This window comes from Myotis myotis, unplaced genomic scaffold (genome assembly GCF_014108235.1).
Source record: "Myotis myotis isolate mMyoMyo1 unplaced genomic scaffold, mMyoMyo1.p scaffold_m19_p_16, whole genome shotgun sequence".
NCBI lineage: Eukaryota > Metazoa > Chordata > Mammalia > Chiroptera > Vespertilionidae > Myotis > Myotis myotis.
Window position 1 is genome coordinate 13,916,156 of NW_023416320.1, and position 15,736 is coordinate 13,931,891.

The following is a 15,736-nucleotide window of genomic DNA, read 5'->3' on the forward strand; positions in this document are numbered from 1 at the left end:
AATAACGTTCTGGGTGAGCTGGGCTAGTGCCACTGGAGAGAAATCTGAAGCCTCAGTTCTCAAGCTGCCAAGAGACCCTGATATTCACATAAAACAGATACCATGGTGCCAGTGTTAGACCGAACCATCTGATGAAGAGAAGTGGAGAATTCTCATAGGAGTGAGCTCCATAACCCAGGTCCTGCAGGAGTAGCTTAAGATGTCCCTTAGAAGTAATGAAGCGTCCTTTTTTGGAATAGATTGTCTACTGTTTCATGAACAGAGGTAGGATTCAGATTTTCAAAAAAAATTCCTGCTGGACTCAGTCTAGCCAGGTATCCAGCAGAAAGATTTCAGTTTTTTTAAGTCAGAATTAAGATCACCTACTCATAGTTCTCAGCCCAAACCAGGTCAAGAAACCTTACCAATCAATCTTAGTGGCTGCACCGGATGTCTAAGCTTCAAATCTACTTAGTAAAATTTTTCTGCTGTTGTGTTTATTTCTGCACAACCCTGCAGTCAGATAGCTTCATGTTCTGTAGCAAAATCTCAAGAGAACCCAGCCTCCACATCTTTAATTAGTCGCCTGCTATGTACTTTTTTACATCATTCCAAGGTTGTTCCTTTACCAAGTGTATTTATGAAGAGAAATAAAACTAGATTTTAAAATCTAGATAATTAAACTATTAAGAGTTACAATATGGTCTTAGAAGCGCAAGAGATATTAGGGCTAATCTTTATCATGACCTGATTTTAAAACCTTTAGCCTCACCTACAAAATCGACAAGTGCTAATTAAAAGTGAGTCATGGATTGAATGAAAAACTAGATAAGGTCATATTTTAAAAGATTTTATATCCTATTTTCTCTCTTCTGAGGTTTTTTTCTTATTCCTGTTTGTGAAAGTAGATTTCTCATTCATTAAATTCACAAAACTAGAATTAAAAAGTAACTAAAAATTTTCCATATGGATTTATATCATTTCTTGATTTATCTTTGAGATAACTAAAGGAAGGAATGATCAATATATCAAGGGAGGAATAGCTGTTGCAAGTTTAACTTCTTGCTATTGGTGGGCATTACTGTAACCATAGCAGCAACCACATTCACAGCACAGCTTCTGAAATCTACGTGACAGTAATAGAGATATAGAGGCAGTTTTGTTCATTACTCTTCAGCTTATGTTCAGTGATTATGATTAAATATAGACTACAGAGTAGTATTAGAAGTGTGGACTCCGGAACCAACTGCCAGAGTTCAAATCTTACTTCTGTGACTATTTATATGACCTTGGGCAAGTTAATTAACATCATTGTGCCTAGATTTCTTATTCTACTGGACATGGTGACCCTAGTACCTACCTCATAGGATTGTTTTCAGGGTTAAATCCATTTATATATATGTATAACGCTTAATCAAAGTTTGGAATATAATAAGGAATAATTAAATGTTAGCTGTCATATGATGGTGATGATGATGATGATGGGAAAAGAAAAATTGTTAAATTGTTTCCAACAGATAAGCACTCATACCAAAGTCCTTGGGGGTTCAGGCCTATATTTTTTCCATCAACAATCTATTAGATATTGAAGGTAATCCTAAAAATATGTGGGTAGAAAGAGAAGAAAAGTGTAAAAATTAATGATAATTTTAAGTCTAAAAATTTATTTGAGTTGTCTTCTTTCTATCAGTTTAGTCAACTTTTTATCTACCCCAAGTAATTATTCTTAACATTTCTACTCTCTAGCAAGCTGATAGTACTTCAACTTTAATTTAAAGAGAGATAATTATATTTACACGTAATTTACACACACACACACACACACAGACACACACCCTAAAGCTTTGAGACAAAGCAGAATTTCTTTCCTCCATATTTTAGCTGATGGAAGCAACAACTATTCACTTCCTTTTTGTCTCACAATAATACAAATATACCTTGCTTTATGTTAAAGATCTACAGTTAAAATAATATTCATGGAATTTTAGAAATTTTATAGTTTTATATGTGATTAATCTTTGAACTTAATAGATTCTAACTTCAGGGTTGTTTTTTTCCCCCCTTAATATTTTGTGTTAGTTTGCTAGAGCTGCCCTAACAAAATGCCACAGACTATGTAGCTAAAACAATAAACACTAATTTTCTTGCAGTTCTATAGAGGCTAGAAATCCAAGATCAAAGTGTTGACTGGTTTGGTTTCTTCTCAGACCTTCTTGGTTTGCAGATGGCCGCCTTCTGGCTGTCTCCTCACATGGTCATCCCTTTGTGTGTGTCTGTGTCCTAATTTTCTTGTCCTCTAAGGCAGTGGTTCTCAACCTTCCTAATGCCGTGACCCTTCAATACAGTTCCTCATGTGGTGATGACCCCCAACCATAAAATTATTTTCATTGCTACTTTATTACTGTAATTTTGCTACTGTTCTGAATTGTAATGTAAATATCTGATATGCAGGATGTATTTTCATTGTTACAAATTGGACATAATTAAAGCATAGTGATTAATCACAAAAACAATATGTAATTATATATGTGTTTTCCGATGGTCTTAGGCGACCCCTAAGGGGTCGCGACCCACAGGTTGAGAACCGTTGCTCTAAGGCCACCCATCATACTGCATTAGTGCCCACCCACATGACCTGTTTTTACCATGTCTCCGAATACAGTCACACTCTGAGGTACTAGGAGCTAGGACTACAACATATGAATTTGGGGGTACATAGTTCAGCTATAACATATCTCTACAAAGTAATTATTGGCATTTCAAATATTCACTTTCATACATTATGAAAGCATATTTGATTATAATGTGAATATTGATTCTTAGGTAAATACATTATTTCAAACTTTTTGATTTCTTAAAATGTTGTTATTTCTCTCTTTTGATTTTTCCAACTACATTTTCTCGTGTCCTAGCAGATGGAATATATTTAGTTTTGTGTTTGCAAGTTTATTTTTAAAATTATTTTTCTTAATTTGAAATATGGTTTTCTTATTCTTAATTTTATGGGAACTTTTAAGCATTAGTCATTTTTCTTTACATGTATTTGTGAATTGCTACCATATAACCACACATCATACCAGGAAATATATAAAAGATATTTATTAATGATAAGAAGTCATTTGAGATGACTAAGGCAACACCTTATGTGTTAAAGAACACTATAAAATTGCAGGAGAATTTTTAATTTCTTTTTTAGTAAATATAATGTTACTAAACATTGACAAAAGAAAGAATTTTAAAGTTGCATTCAGCCACCTGCTGGTAAAAAGGTCAATCTATGGACAATAGCTGCTGTTGACAAGAGCAATAATTTTTTGCTGTATATTGCCTAAGGACACACAGAGGAAACAATTTTATTTGACCTCCAGCAAAAAAGAAATTTATGCATTGATCTTTGCTTTCATCAAGCCTCCAGGGTTACTGGTTGCTAACAACTAGAATGCCCTACAGAGGATACAGGGATGAATGTTATTGGTCACTAGGAGGAGCGAGATACTGCTTTATAGAATCAAGTAGGATATGGAAAATAAGGAAGGAAAAAATGTGGTAAATAGGGCAGAAACATTCTTTTCTAACTCAAATGTCATATAATCTAAAAGGATTAAGTATAGACAAAAATTACAAGTATAAAAATATTGAAAACAACAGAAATGTGAAAACTTAACAGACCTTCTGAACCCGTGGCATTTATCACCTCCTAAAATACATATATTCCGTCTTATATGGTAATTACTGGCTTATTTCTTGTCCTTTTGGTTAAAGTATGTACTTCTTGAGTATAGGGACTGTATTTTATTCATATTTGTCATCTCTCCAGGACCAAGCATTTTGCTTAAAGATTTTAGAGCAGGTGAATATTAAACATTTTTGTACCAAGGTAAGAGCAAGATATGAACTTCAGGAGAAAGTTTAGGTAGATTATTGCATGAGTCAGAAACAGATTTTCTAATGGGCATATGATTAGGTTTCTGTCTAGAGTTAATCACAATCGAAAGAATGCTGAGAAATGGAGGATGTGGGTTCTAATTCTGATTCTACCACTTAGGTGATAAGACTTTGGATAAATTTCCCAGTCGTTCTTCACAGCCCACCTTTTTTGTGTACATATTGAGGGAACCCTGTGATCTATAAAGTGCTATGGAAATATGTGGTTCTTTGGAGGCTGCATTGAAAAACATCACTATTCACACTTTGGTTTTAGGCAACTTCATCATTAATTAAGCAACTCATTTAATATCATAGCCTTATCTTTAAAATTAGGTTTGAGCTAGGTTTTTTTGTGTTTCATTTCCTTCATCTAATGTTGTTTTATTAATTGATTCAGTGATCTCTGATCAGTGTCAGGCTCTCTACTAGATGTATTCTCACAGGTGATTGAATTACACATTTTAAAATGAACTTCTGGCTTAATAATTATGATTTAGAGAATAAATATATATATATAATGTTTTTGCCTATTACTTTACATGAAATAATTGGTAGCTAAATTTGAATCAATAATTAAATCAAGACCTTTAATCAATTAATGCAATTAATCAACTAGAACAGTGTGGAGCCATCTACATTGATAATTTCTATTTAATCTGGCTAATTATAACTTGAACATATCTACAGTTTTATTATATAATAGCTTTGTTCATGAGAACAAAATTTTGTTGTAATTTTTCTTCAGTTGGAAAGAAAACAGAGACTATTTATTGGCAAAATAAATTCACTAATGTTTTCCTAAACATGGAGTTTTGATTATTTCTATTTTATCAGTTTTGAAGATTGTAAAATGTTTCTCCAATCTGGAAATAATATAGCTAATCTTGAAATAGATCTCATATGAGAGAAGGGACTTTTGGCTGGTGGTAACTTCAGGAAGTAGAAATATTGTGTGTATGGAATTCGGGTATGGAACTCACCCTACTACATGGGAGTGCCCAGTAATGGTATTTTTCTTTATTATAACATGTGAGGTAGGGGTAATAAAAAAAACACCTGACAGCTGAATTCCATTCTGATGGGTGAACTAAACTCACCAGCTCTGTACAACTCCCTGAGCAACAAAGAAATGGCTATGATTTATAATTGGCCTTTTCAGATCATTTTCATGACTAGGAGTACTCACAGCAAGGCCTACAGTCTTCAGGGTCCAGTCATATAAGAACATGTTCCTTCCTAAGCCCATTTCCATTTTCTCCCAACACCAACACATTGCAGAATAATATGTGAGGTGAGGGATATATCAGGCAGTGGGGAGATCTTTAGCAAAATTATAGAAGTATATGATGAGCACAAGCCATGCTTAAGGAGCAGCTAGCTGGTGCTTCCTTTGAATAGAAATATAGAGCAAACTGGGGTATATATTCGGAGATAACACTGGAAAAGTTGGCTGGGACAAGATTGTGGAGGGCGCTAATCACTCAGTTAAAAATGTAGAATATTCATTTTACACTCATGGGTTTTAAAGGAGTCACTCAAATGAACAAATTTGAGCATTTAGATGACAACTTTAATGGTATATTTAAGATGCATTTGAAAAGGAGATTAAAGACAAGGAGTCCCATGCATAGGCTATTGCTCTAGTCCAGGCAACACATAACTGTTATTCCTTGCCATGGCTTGAGTATTGGTTCCATCCCAAATGCTCTTAATGCAAGCCCTGCTGAAGCTGCTCTGTCTTCTCACATAAGGAATGAGAGTAGTGGGCCTCTTCCAGATTTTCAACAGAATGTAATTATTTCTGCCCTATCCTAAATTTAATGGGTCATTGTAATTCTCAGGCCCTTTCAAGTTTTTCAACACCCAAGTTTTTCAGACTATTATTTAGTCCTGATTCTCTCATACACAAGTACTTTGAGTTCCTCTGTTATTTTCTAAAGTATGAATATTTGATGGGAGCCCCACTTAATATTCCCAACCCATTAATTTTTGTTGTGTTCCACCTGCTTCAGATTCCCAGGACCTTGCTCCACTTTTGGAATGCTAGCTTGCCACTTAGTATCTGTAATATCTCTACCTATATCCTAATAAAAGTTATAAATATTCTCTAAAAAATAAATAAACATCATGTGATGAGCCATATAATATTTGAAGATATTTAAGAAAGACTAAATATCAGGAATTCTTATGGCTAAGAAGTATTTCCTTGTGATATTTCTTAATTCTGGATAGGTTTCTGCAGGTTTCTAATCTGCAGGTTTAGAGAATCTTCTAGTCATAATAATGGTATAAGTGTCTTAACAGTGACTCTTCTCTCTTCTGGAGAAATAAAGGGCTCATTGGTTTGGACTGGCCACAGACAGTCGGTTCTATTCTCTCTGGGCTTGAATATAAATGAAATGTTATCTATATCAGAATGAGATACTGTTATTAATACATTCCAGAGTCTGGGAAGAACAAACTTTGAGAACACTTCTTGATTGAAACATATTTCAGGAATAATAAAGGATATAAAAATGAATCTAACACCTGAAACCAATACAAAATAATACTGAAAATAAACTACAAAAATTAAAAAAATTTTTTTAATGAATCTAAGACTCACTAAAGCTGTTAAAAAAGATTATGTTATATGGCTACATCTAAATGAATAAATGTCTAAGTGGTAATACATATTATCTGTAAATTTAAAAATAACAGCTGTTTTAGGTGTTGGAAAAAATGATATAGGAAATATTTGAAAGTTTATAAACTACAAAAATTATTCAATTTTTAATAATTATTAGTGTTATGGTCATCAATTATTACATTCCTTGGTTTAACTTTTCTTGATGCCAAGTATAGACATAATTATAAAAAGTAACCCAGGTTAACAGCTTTAAGAATAAAAAACCATGAATTTCCAAGTTAGGTTTGGTGTTATCCTACTGTAAGTAAATCAGCCACTCTAATGTCAAAGAACAATGACTTATTTTTAAGTGGGATATGGAATTAGGAACTTAAAAAGTTTCATAGCTTTTTTCAAGACAAGATAAAATGTTTGAGATTGTAGCTGAATGATGATGAAAATTGAGTATCACAATTTAGAGCTTCTTTAGTTTCTTCATGGACAATGCCTAATTATTATCATGACAAATATTCTTTAAAAAGCTTACAATGGGCTCAGGGAAGAGACTTGCCCAAGATTACATAGTGGGAGAGTAGTTACACATTTATATCCTTCAGCTTCGTAGTCCATGGTCATCATGATATACTGCTTCTTATCATTAAAATCAGATGACTATATTATGGTTTTCATCGATATTGCTGATTAAAGAATATCCCTTTATACCATGAGGGCAGAACGTATTTTTCTGACACAGAACAGAATGAGTGGCCTACATTCAGGTTTTCATTCAGATATTCATAACAAAAAATCTGACAAAACTATCTAAATAAATACAGAATTTTTTTTTTCCACAAACAAGGAATGTAATCAGTAGCCCTAGCTGGTATTATTCCCTGGTTTTAGAGCTTGTCTTCCAGCTCCCTGTTCCTGCTTCAATTCCAAAGAAAAGTCAAGAGGGAAAGGCAAATGGCCATACCAGATGAGTCAGCTCACTGTACTCCAAAAACCCATGCCTGCTTGTATCTCAGAGGCCAGACTCAAGGCAAATGACCACTCTGGTTACAAGGGATTCTGGAAAATGAAGTTTTGTTTTGTTATTGTTGTTAGACAACCAAAGTAAATCTGGATTCTTTCAGTAAAGAACGAAAGGGGAGAAAGAATATTGGTTGGCATTCAGCAGCAACTGTGACAAATAAATAAATGTAATAGACTCTGATAACCAACGTGAAAGACCAAGAACCCATCCATAAGCCCCAAATAACTAAAAGTTGGGATACTTGTTTCTATAACATGAGTGAGCAATATTTCTTGACTGATTAGAATGGATATTATTCGAGGGGACGTCAAAGATAACTTACAAATTTTCCAGGTTTTAGTTGGATATGGAGCCTGTTAAATAATGCAGGAAATATAGGCAATACAAAAACAGCTAGCTTTGGATGAAAGAGAATAAATTGGGTTTTGGCCACATTGAATTTGATGTACCTGCAAAATAACATATGAGAGATGTCCTGTTAGAATCTGGAAATACAGGTCTGAAGCTTAGGAGAACGGTGAGGGCCAAAGATAAGGATTTAGTAGTCCTTATATGGTAATTAAAATGGATAGATAATGGATTAGATCACCAGTGGGGAATATATATAGTGAAAAGAAAAGAGGGCTAACGATTGAAATTATTGGAAAATATAATTTAAAATCAAGTTAGAGAAAGCAAAGACAGCAATGGAGATTAAAAAGGATAGGTGGGGAGACAGGAGGAGCTATGAATGACATTATCTGAGAAGGCATTATGAAGAAGTTTCAGGAAGAGAGAGGACTTCAACAACATTAGATGTAACAGCAAAATCAGGAAAGAAGAAAACTGAAAAGACACTACTGGCTGGTAAATTAGGATATTATTGGTGGTTTTTGTTTGTTTTTGAGAACAGTTGCAGTAAATGGTAGAAATGAGTGGGTGAGAAGTTATGGATTCTGAGGAGGAAAGTGGCAAATGCACTTGTTAAAGGCAAACGCGTGAGCTCTGCATCTACCTGAGATCTTGAGCCTGGGATTTCGTTGCAAAACTGGCATTCCCATCTCTGAAAATCGTGAGAAATCAAGGGAAATAAATAACGGATGACATTTCTCAAGGAGCAACTTATTAATAACAGGCATAGAGTTCCCATTGTGCTAGCCTTTGGGAACGTCATAACTGACTACTACCAAGAATTCTTTCTCTACACATTCTTCAGGAAAAGTAACTAACCTTATAACTTTCCTTCAGACCAAGAGACAAAAGTATCCGCCTCTAGGCTAATGGCTACCCTTTCTATAATTGCGGGTTGTTACCTTACACTGTTCCTGCTGTTCCATCTTTCACAAGATTTACTGAGGACGAATTTACAGTTCTGATATGTTGTTGTCTTTACTCATTGTGTTCTCAGGAGTCTGAGTCCTACAAACAATGTGTGTATTCCTAAACCACACATCTCGTGGTGTGCACCAACTCTGTGTATAGTGACCACATGTAACTTGAAATCAGCTGTGATGGGAGTATTTATTCCTCAGAAATCAACAATCAGAACTTTTCCCCCTTGGATAGCTGTTTGTTAAACATATGCTGGTACACCACTGCCTATACTCCCGACGGAGAATGAAAGAATTAGGTGACTAAACTATTCAGTTATGATCACAGTATTATATACTCTGATAAGATACTTTATACTGGAGATTATATATATATATATATCTCCCAGATAAAACAAACATTCCATTCATTTTTATTCATACAGTGTTCATTGAGTTCCTACTAAGTGCCAGGCACTGATCTAGATAATGGGAATACTAGGGAGTTTATAATCTAGCAGGATAGGTGGATAGAAGATAGGTAGATGGATGAATAGATAGGTAGGTAGATATATATATATATATATATATATATATATAGAGAGAGAGAGAGAGAGAGAGAGAGAGAGATAAATAGGTAGAGATAGATAGATAGATAGATAGATAGATAGATAGATAGATAGATAGATGAGAGACAAAGACATATATGATAGAACTATCACAAAGGTATGACTAAAGTAGTTTAGGAACCCTCAAGGCAGTAATTCTCTTCGAAGGAATTAAGACTTTTCTAGTTGGGATTTCACTTGAAGATTTATAAGGCTACACCTTAAATTAACCCTCATTTTACTGTGCCTTTCCTGTCTTCTCCCTCTTTATCACACAATTCCCTCTTTAGGAGTCCTATCTAAACAGAATTATCTCTGACAAACAGGTTTTGCTCAGTGCAGCATTTACATCAGGCACTGATAAGAGACTTGGCTGGGACAGAGAAAAAATCACCTGGAAGTAACTGCTCTGAGAGAGTGTCTACAATGGTGGTATTATCAAAAGACAACAGCTACGCTCTTTGAATTATGATATGAAATAAAAATAGGATATCAAGAAAGAGAACATTTTCTTGCTCACATGGGTCTTCCATTGGCTACAGTGCCAAGACTCCCTCTACTCTGTTCTTATCTCCTCTATAGCCCCCCCACCCCCCCACACACACTGATATCAAAGGTCTGCCCACAACTTCAGCCTCTCCTTTCTCTCCCAAATATTGTGTTTGCTCTAATTTTCCTCATATTCTGATCTATTCAATGTGTTTTCTCCCCGAATATATCAATAGTCCTACAAGGACATCTCCATGACATAAAACATTTTTCTTCAAACTTGGGCTTTCTTATTGCCCAGTATTTTGCAACTAATCAATTCTTGGACTAGAGTTTTAGACAACAGATTGCAATTTTTCTGGTGAGATTTATTAAATTGAAGATTAGCCATGCTTAAGGGAGCTCTTATAATTCCGCCCACATGTTTTGTTTGAGAAGTTCATGTACAAAGCTCAAACAACCTGAGTTCCTCAGATGCTGTAGAGACATCACTGGGAAATTACCTAATTAAAAATGTCAAGTGAGTATACTGGAGAAAGTAACAGTTTTATTTTAGAAATTTGAATATACTTTTTTTCTCCAGAATATTATTCCAACATTTTAATTCAAACTTTTCTTTCAAAAGGGCTTTGCAGATAGGCTGTTACTTTTCACTAATCTTAGGTAAATAGGGAGAACATTAACTTCTCCCGGCCACTTAGAAACTCCTTAGCGTCCGGAACATCCTGAACAATAATAATTTCCTGTAAAATTTTCTAGTTCATGATCTGCTTAATAGTAATGGACAAAGCATCAAATGTTGTCGGGAAAAGCTTCCTCACTCTCTTACAAGATCTTAATGATCTCCAGTCAGAGCACCGTTTTCAGCTGGGATTGTGTAATCCTATGCAAAAAAAAATCTTGTTTTTTTCCTTTAAGGAGAATGATGAACATATTTATTGTTCATCTGTCAGCCATAAACTAATACATGCTAAGTCTTCATTGTTTATAGTGCCAGACAACACCAACTCTTTCCTAACTAAATAAATGAACTTATTCACATTTATAACTCTTGACCATGGTAAAATAATAATTTAGCTGCTTCTATCTCACTATGAAAATATATAACTTTTGTTTATTATACATTAAGACAAGCAAAACTACATTTAGTTAAAGCAAAAGAAATGAACCATCTTAGAAGTAAACAGTGTTAGGTCATCCATCTGGCTTTTTGTGAATTGTATATATGGAGATGTTATACTCTAAACATATTTAAGATAAGTTCTGAAGTTTTATTTATAAAAATATTTTTCTTATCATGTCTTCCTTTCCAAATTTCTCATTCTGTTGCTCATGTGGGTATTTGTAGCAGAAACCTGAGCTATGCTCCAAAGGTAAGCATGCTTGGCTGCTTAGAAGTGCTCAGAGAGATGTACTTGGTTCAGGCCTTGAGCAGACAGCAGAGTCACCATCACACTGGAGATTTTGCCTTGTTTGTGTTTTTCCTTTATGTGAAATTTTCCATTCAGTCTTTTATTTAATGACCTACTTTTTAGTCACTGCTATGTGCTAAGCTCACTATTGGGTATGCTGAGTCTTATTTCTCTTACTCCTCACAATAATTGTTAAAATGGGATTTATTCTTATCTTACTGGTTCGAAAGCTAAACGTGAGTTTAAATTAAATTAAATACCTGATTCTTCGGTGCTAAAAGAACTACAAAGATAAGGAAGATATTGTCCTGACCTTTAAGAACCTTTATTCTAATAGAGAGTTAGAAAATTATACATGAACACACACACCTATACACACACACCACCTATAACAAGAGGTATTGTGTGACGAATTATATAAAAGGCATAAAACTATAGTATATAGAATCATATCTTTCCTTAAATTTTGCACATCCAAAATTTTAGCTCAGCAAAGTAGATTATCTGAGAGGTCTTAGCCAGAGATATGTGCAATGTACACCATGTGTATTTAAAAAACACACAAATTCTTTTTTTCCCCCTTTATTAATTAAGGTATTACATGTGTGTCCTTATCCCTCCACCACCCCCACCCCCGCCCGCCCCCCCCCCCCCCCCACACACACACACACACTCATGCCCTCATTCCCCTGGTTTCTGTGTCCATTGGTTAGGCTTATATGTACAAGTCCTTTGGTTGCTCTCTCTCCCTTCCCCCACCCTCTCCTACCTTCCCTCTGAGGCCAGCCAGCCTGTATGCACCCATGGATCATAGCAGCAGGTTCAAAAGTCATGACTGCCTAAAAAGACTAAGGCTAAAGTATGCATAGTCAGATCCTAACGACTGAAATTCATAAGTCAAGTCAAATTCATAAGTCAAGCAGTTAGGATGTAGAACAAATCAGAAAAGAGCCAGTTGGGAGACACGAGAGCACAAGTTTCCAGGCGGTTTTGGATCTCAGGATAAAGCAGCAGGGAGATAAATGAAAAACAGAGCAGCGGTGTCAGCCAAGAAGCGTCATATATTTCCTGCTGAGGCAGAACTCATGGTGCAGGTGGGAATGGAGTAATTCCCTGTAAGGTGGTGGGATATGGATGAACCTGGCCAGATGGGGAAGGTGAGGCCTGAGTACATACTAGGAGTTAGTGGGAAAGTTTGGTTTCACGTTTAAAATTAGCCTTATAGAAATATTTTCTGAAACATAACTATTGGATATATGTAGAAATAGTTGTATTTTTATTGTAGCTTAGAGCAGCCGTAAAGTAATATATTTATTGTTGGGTATTTCTAACTAATACCTCTTTTGATAAAGACATTCCTAGAATTGATACTAAGCCAGTGTTCAAGTTACTATCTAATCATCAGCATCATCATTATCATCATCATTTGTTATGTGTGAAGCACTTGTTATATGTCAGGTATTTTTCTAAGTGCTTTGCATACATCATCTTATTTAATCCTTGCAGCAAGCCTAGGAGATGGGTATGGTTGTTATTCACTTTATAACAGATGAAAAATGGAATCATGGAAATAATTATCCCAATATCACATACCTAATAATTTGTGTAGCCAGGATTCAGACCATTGATTCAGTCTCATCCCAGAGCAATTGCTCATAGTGATTATAATATTACCCTTACCACCTCCTAGAGTTAAACTTTAGGATTTTTCATTTGAACTTAGATGATATTATAATCCCATGAACAAAAGCAAAAGAAAAAATATAATACCAAACCTACTGCAAAGAAAAAAATTGTAATACCAAAACTGCTTATCTAGCCAATGCTAAAATATTTTAAAAGCTATATCAGACGGCTTCTCTTTTTGTTATCAGTAACAAGAATAAGAACAATATAGCCCCCCAAACACAGAACTGTATCCATTGACCAGTTTAATAGTTTTGAAAATTTTCTTAAAACGTTCATTTATCATATAAATGAAATAAATATCCAAAAATATATAAATAAAATGAAGTATTTCCATTTATGTCCCAACTTGAGATCAAATTTTCTGCTAATATATTTGATGAAACAAATACATACAGTGTCTGTGTGTTTGTTTGTGTGTGTGTGTGAGTGTGTGCGCTAAGATAGTTAATGTTGACCTACCCATTGAAATGCTATTCTAGGCAATGGCTGACTATGGCTGAGGACATTTTCATTTAAAGTAAAATTTTTCAATATTTAAATTGTTTAAGGCTTTGTGAACACTTTCTATGGTTAGAAAAATCTCTATTGCAAAAGTGACAGATACAGATATTTCAGTATATGTTTGAAGTACACATAATTAAAGAAAAATCTATTAGCAGACATGCTCTTAACCTAGTAATAGCCATCAGGACAGTAATAATACTGGCTGAACTTCTTTACATTATGTCAGAGACCAGACATGTATTACATTTGACCCTGAACAACACTGATTCGAACTGTTCAGGTCCACTTATATGCGGATTTTTTCAACAAATACAGTAAATGTATTTTTTCTTCCTTTCTTAATAACATTCTATTTTCTCTAGCTTACTTTATTGTAAAAATACAGTATATAATACATTTAACATACAAAATATGTATTGATTGACTGTTTATGTAATCAGTAAGGCTTCCAGTAAACAGTAGGCTATTAGCAGTTAAGTTTTGAGGGAGTCAAAGTTATATGATGATTTTCAGTTCCTCGGGAGTCAACTCTTCTAACTTCCGTGTTGTTCAAGGATAGACTGTATTTCTAATTTTCAAAACAACCCTGAAAAAAAAGATACTATCCCTATCTATATATATAAAAGGCTAAGCAGCCGACCAACCGGCCAGTAGGTATGACACGCACTGACCACCAGGGATCAGACGCTCAATGCAGGAGCCCCTGAGCTGCGGTGACTTGGCAGCTGCGGTTCTCAGGTGACACACCCCAGAACTAGAGAGGAGGGAGCCTGATTCCGGAGTGCCACCCTCTTGCAATCCAGGACCCCTCAGAGGATGTCAGGGAGCCAGTTTCAGCCCAATCCCCGCAGGCCAGGCCAAGGGACCCCACCTGTCGGAGAGACCTGCTCACTCCGCAGATACCCTTTGCGCTGCAGCGCTGCCCCAGGTGCGACCGGCTGGGGAGGGACCGTGGGAGGTTGGCTCCAGAGTGTGTCCGGCCCATCTCACCCAGTCCTGCCCCGCTGGCCACCTGCTAATTAATTTCCTTTCAGTGTGCATGAATCTGCACCAGGGCACTAGTTACTTTAAACAGAGTTTTAAAGGTTAAAGTATTTGCTCAATTTTACCCAGTTAGTAAGAGGTTGTCCTTACTCCAGGTTGTCCAGACTCCAGCATCTACTATTTTTTTTATATCCCAATGTCATTAACATAAAGCATTTATGATGGCTTTTCATTTACCAGAATGTTTGAACACCCAGAACATCCTGCACCCTGGCTGTGCCACATAACTGATTATTTCATTCCAGGAAGTTGGAACTATTGTAAATAATAATGACTTTTTTCTAGTATTTCTAGGATTCATCAAAATTCCAGTAATCTTTCAAACATTAAACTTTCTCTTTTCTCTTGGCTTTTCTAGAAAAAGTTAGTGTTTTAATCATTAGGTTTTGTACTATCTCTAGGTTTTCAATGAAGCATAATGGATTAAAGAGAAAATGGGTTTCAATAAGTCACAGTGGCAACTTTATTATACCTTTTTTTTCAAATTTTATTCAGAAATAAAAATACTCTATTTCCTAATATGAAGCCAAATGTTTATTTCCCAGATTTTACCTAAATGTCCTTCCCTGAGGCCATTGCTGTGGTGAAACTATTTTAACGGCCTTCATTGGGGTGTGGTGAAAATGCTCTAATTGCCTGTGCTGAAAAACAAAGGTTTCACGCAAATTGAATTTTTCTTTTAGGATAATTGCCGTTCACTTTTGTTTTATATGCAACTGAGTGGGGGTTTTGCAGTATCCTCTGTGGATAATAAAGTGCTGAAATAGGAGAAGCTAATAATTGCTCTGTATGGTAATACTGACAACTTCTGCGTATTTGTCAATCTGTGTTAACAGTATCGATCAGGATGGGATCCTCATAGAGGGGCAGATAATATTTCCACTAAATCTTCGGACAGTGATGTAAGTGATATATCTGCGGTTTCCAGGACTAGTAGTGCTTCTCGTTTCAGCAGCACAAGCTACATGTCCGTCCAATCAGAACGGCCCAGAGGAAGCAAGAAAATCAGGTGAGTAAGGGACTTTCGCAGGAAACGTTTCTCAGTGTGTATGACAAGGTCTTTATGTTTCTTTGGATAAACCTAAAATCCTCTGTTCTAAAGGCTAATGTGTGCCATTTGGCAATAAGAACTTCTGTACGTATTATTTTTT

General features: G+C 35.4%; 1 protein-coding gene across 36 annotated transcripts in view; it reads left to right on the top strand.

Moving 5' to 3' along the window:
• Nucleotides 1–15,736, top strand: part of RIMS2 (regulating synaptic membrane exocytosis 2) — a 342,905-nt gene that overhangs the window by 242,418 nt on the left and 84,751 nt on the right. For 18 of the 36 annotated variants that reach the window (XM_036338001.1, XM_036338008.1, XM_036338005.1 and 15 more), the window contains one exon: nucleotides 15,422–15,594. The exons of the other annotated variants lie outside the window; for them this stretch is intronic. In XM_036338001.1, the coding sequence (XP_036193894.1) occupies nucleotides 15,422–15,594 (173 nt within the window). The remainder of the gene's footprint in view (nucleotides 1–15,421; nucleotides 15,595–15,736) is intronic. 36 annotated transcript variants of the gene reach the window in all.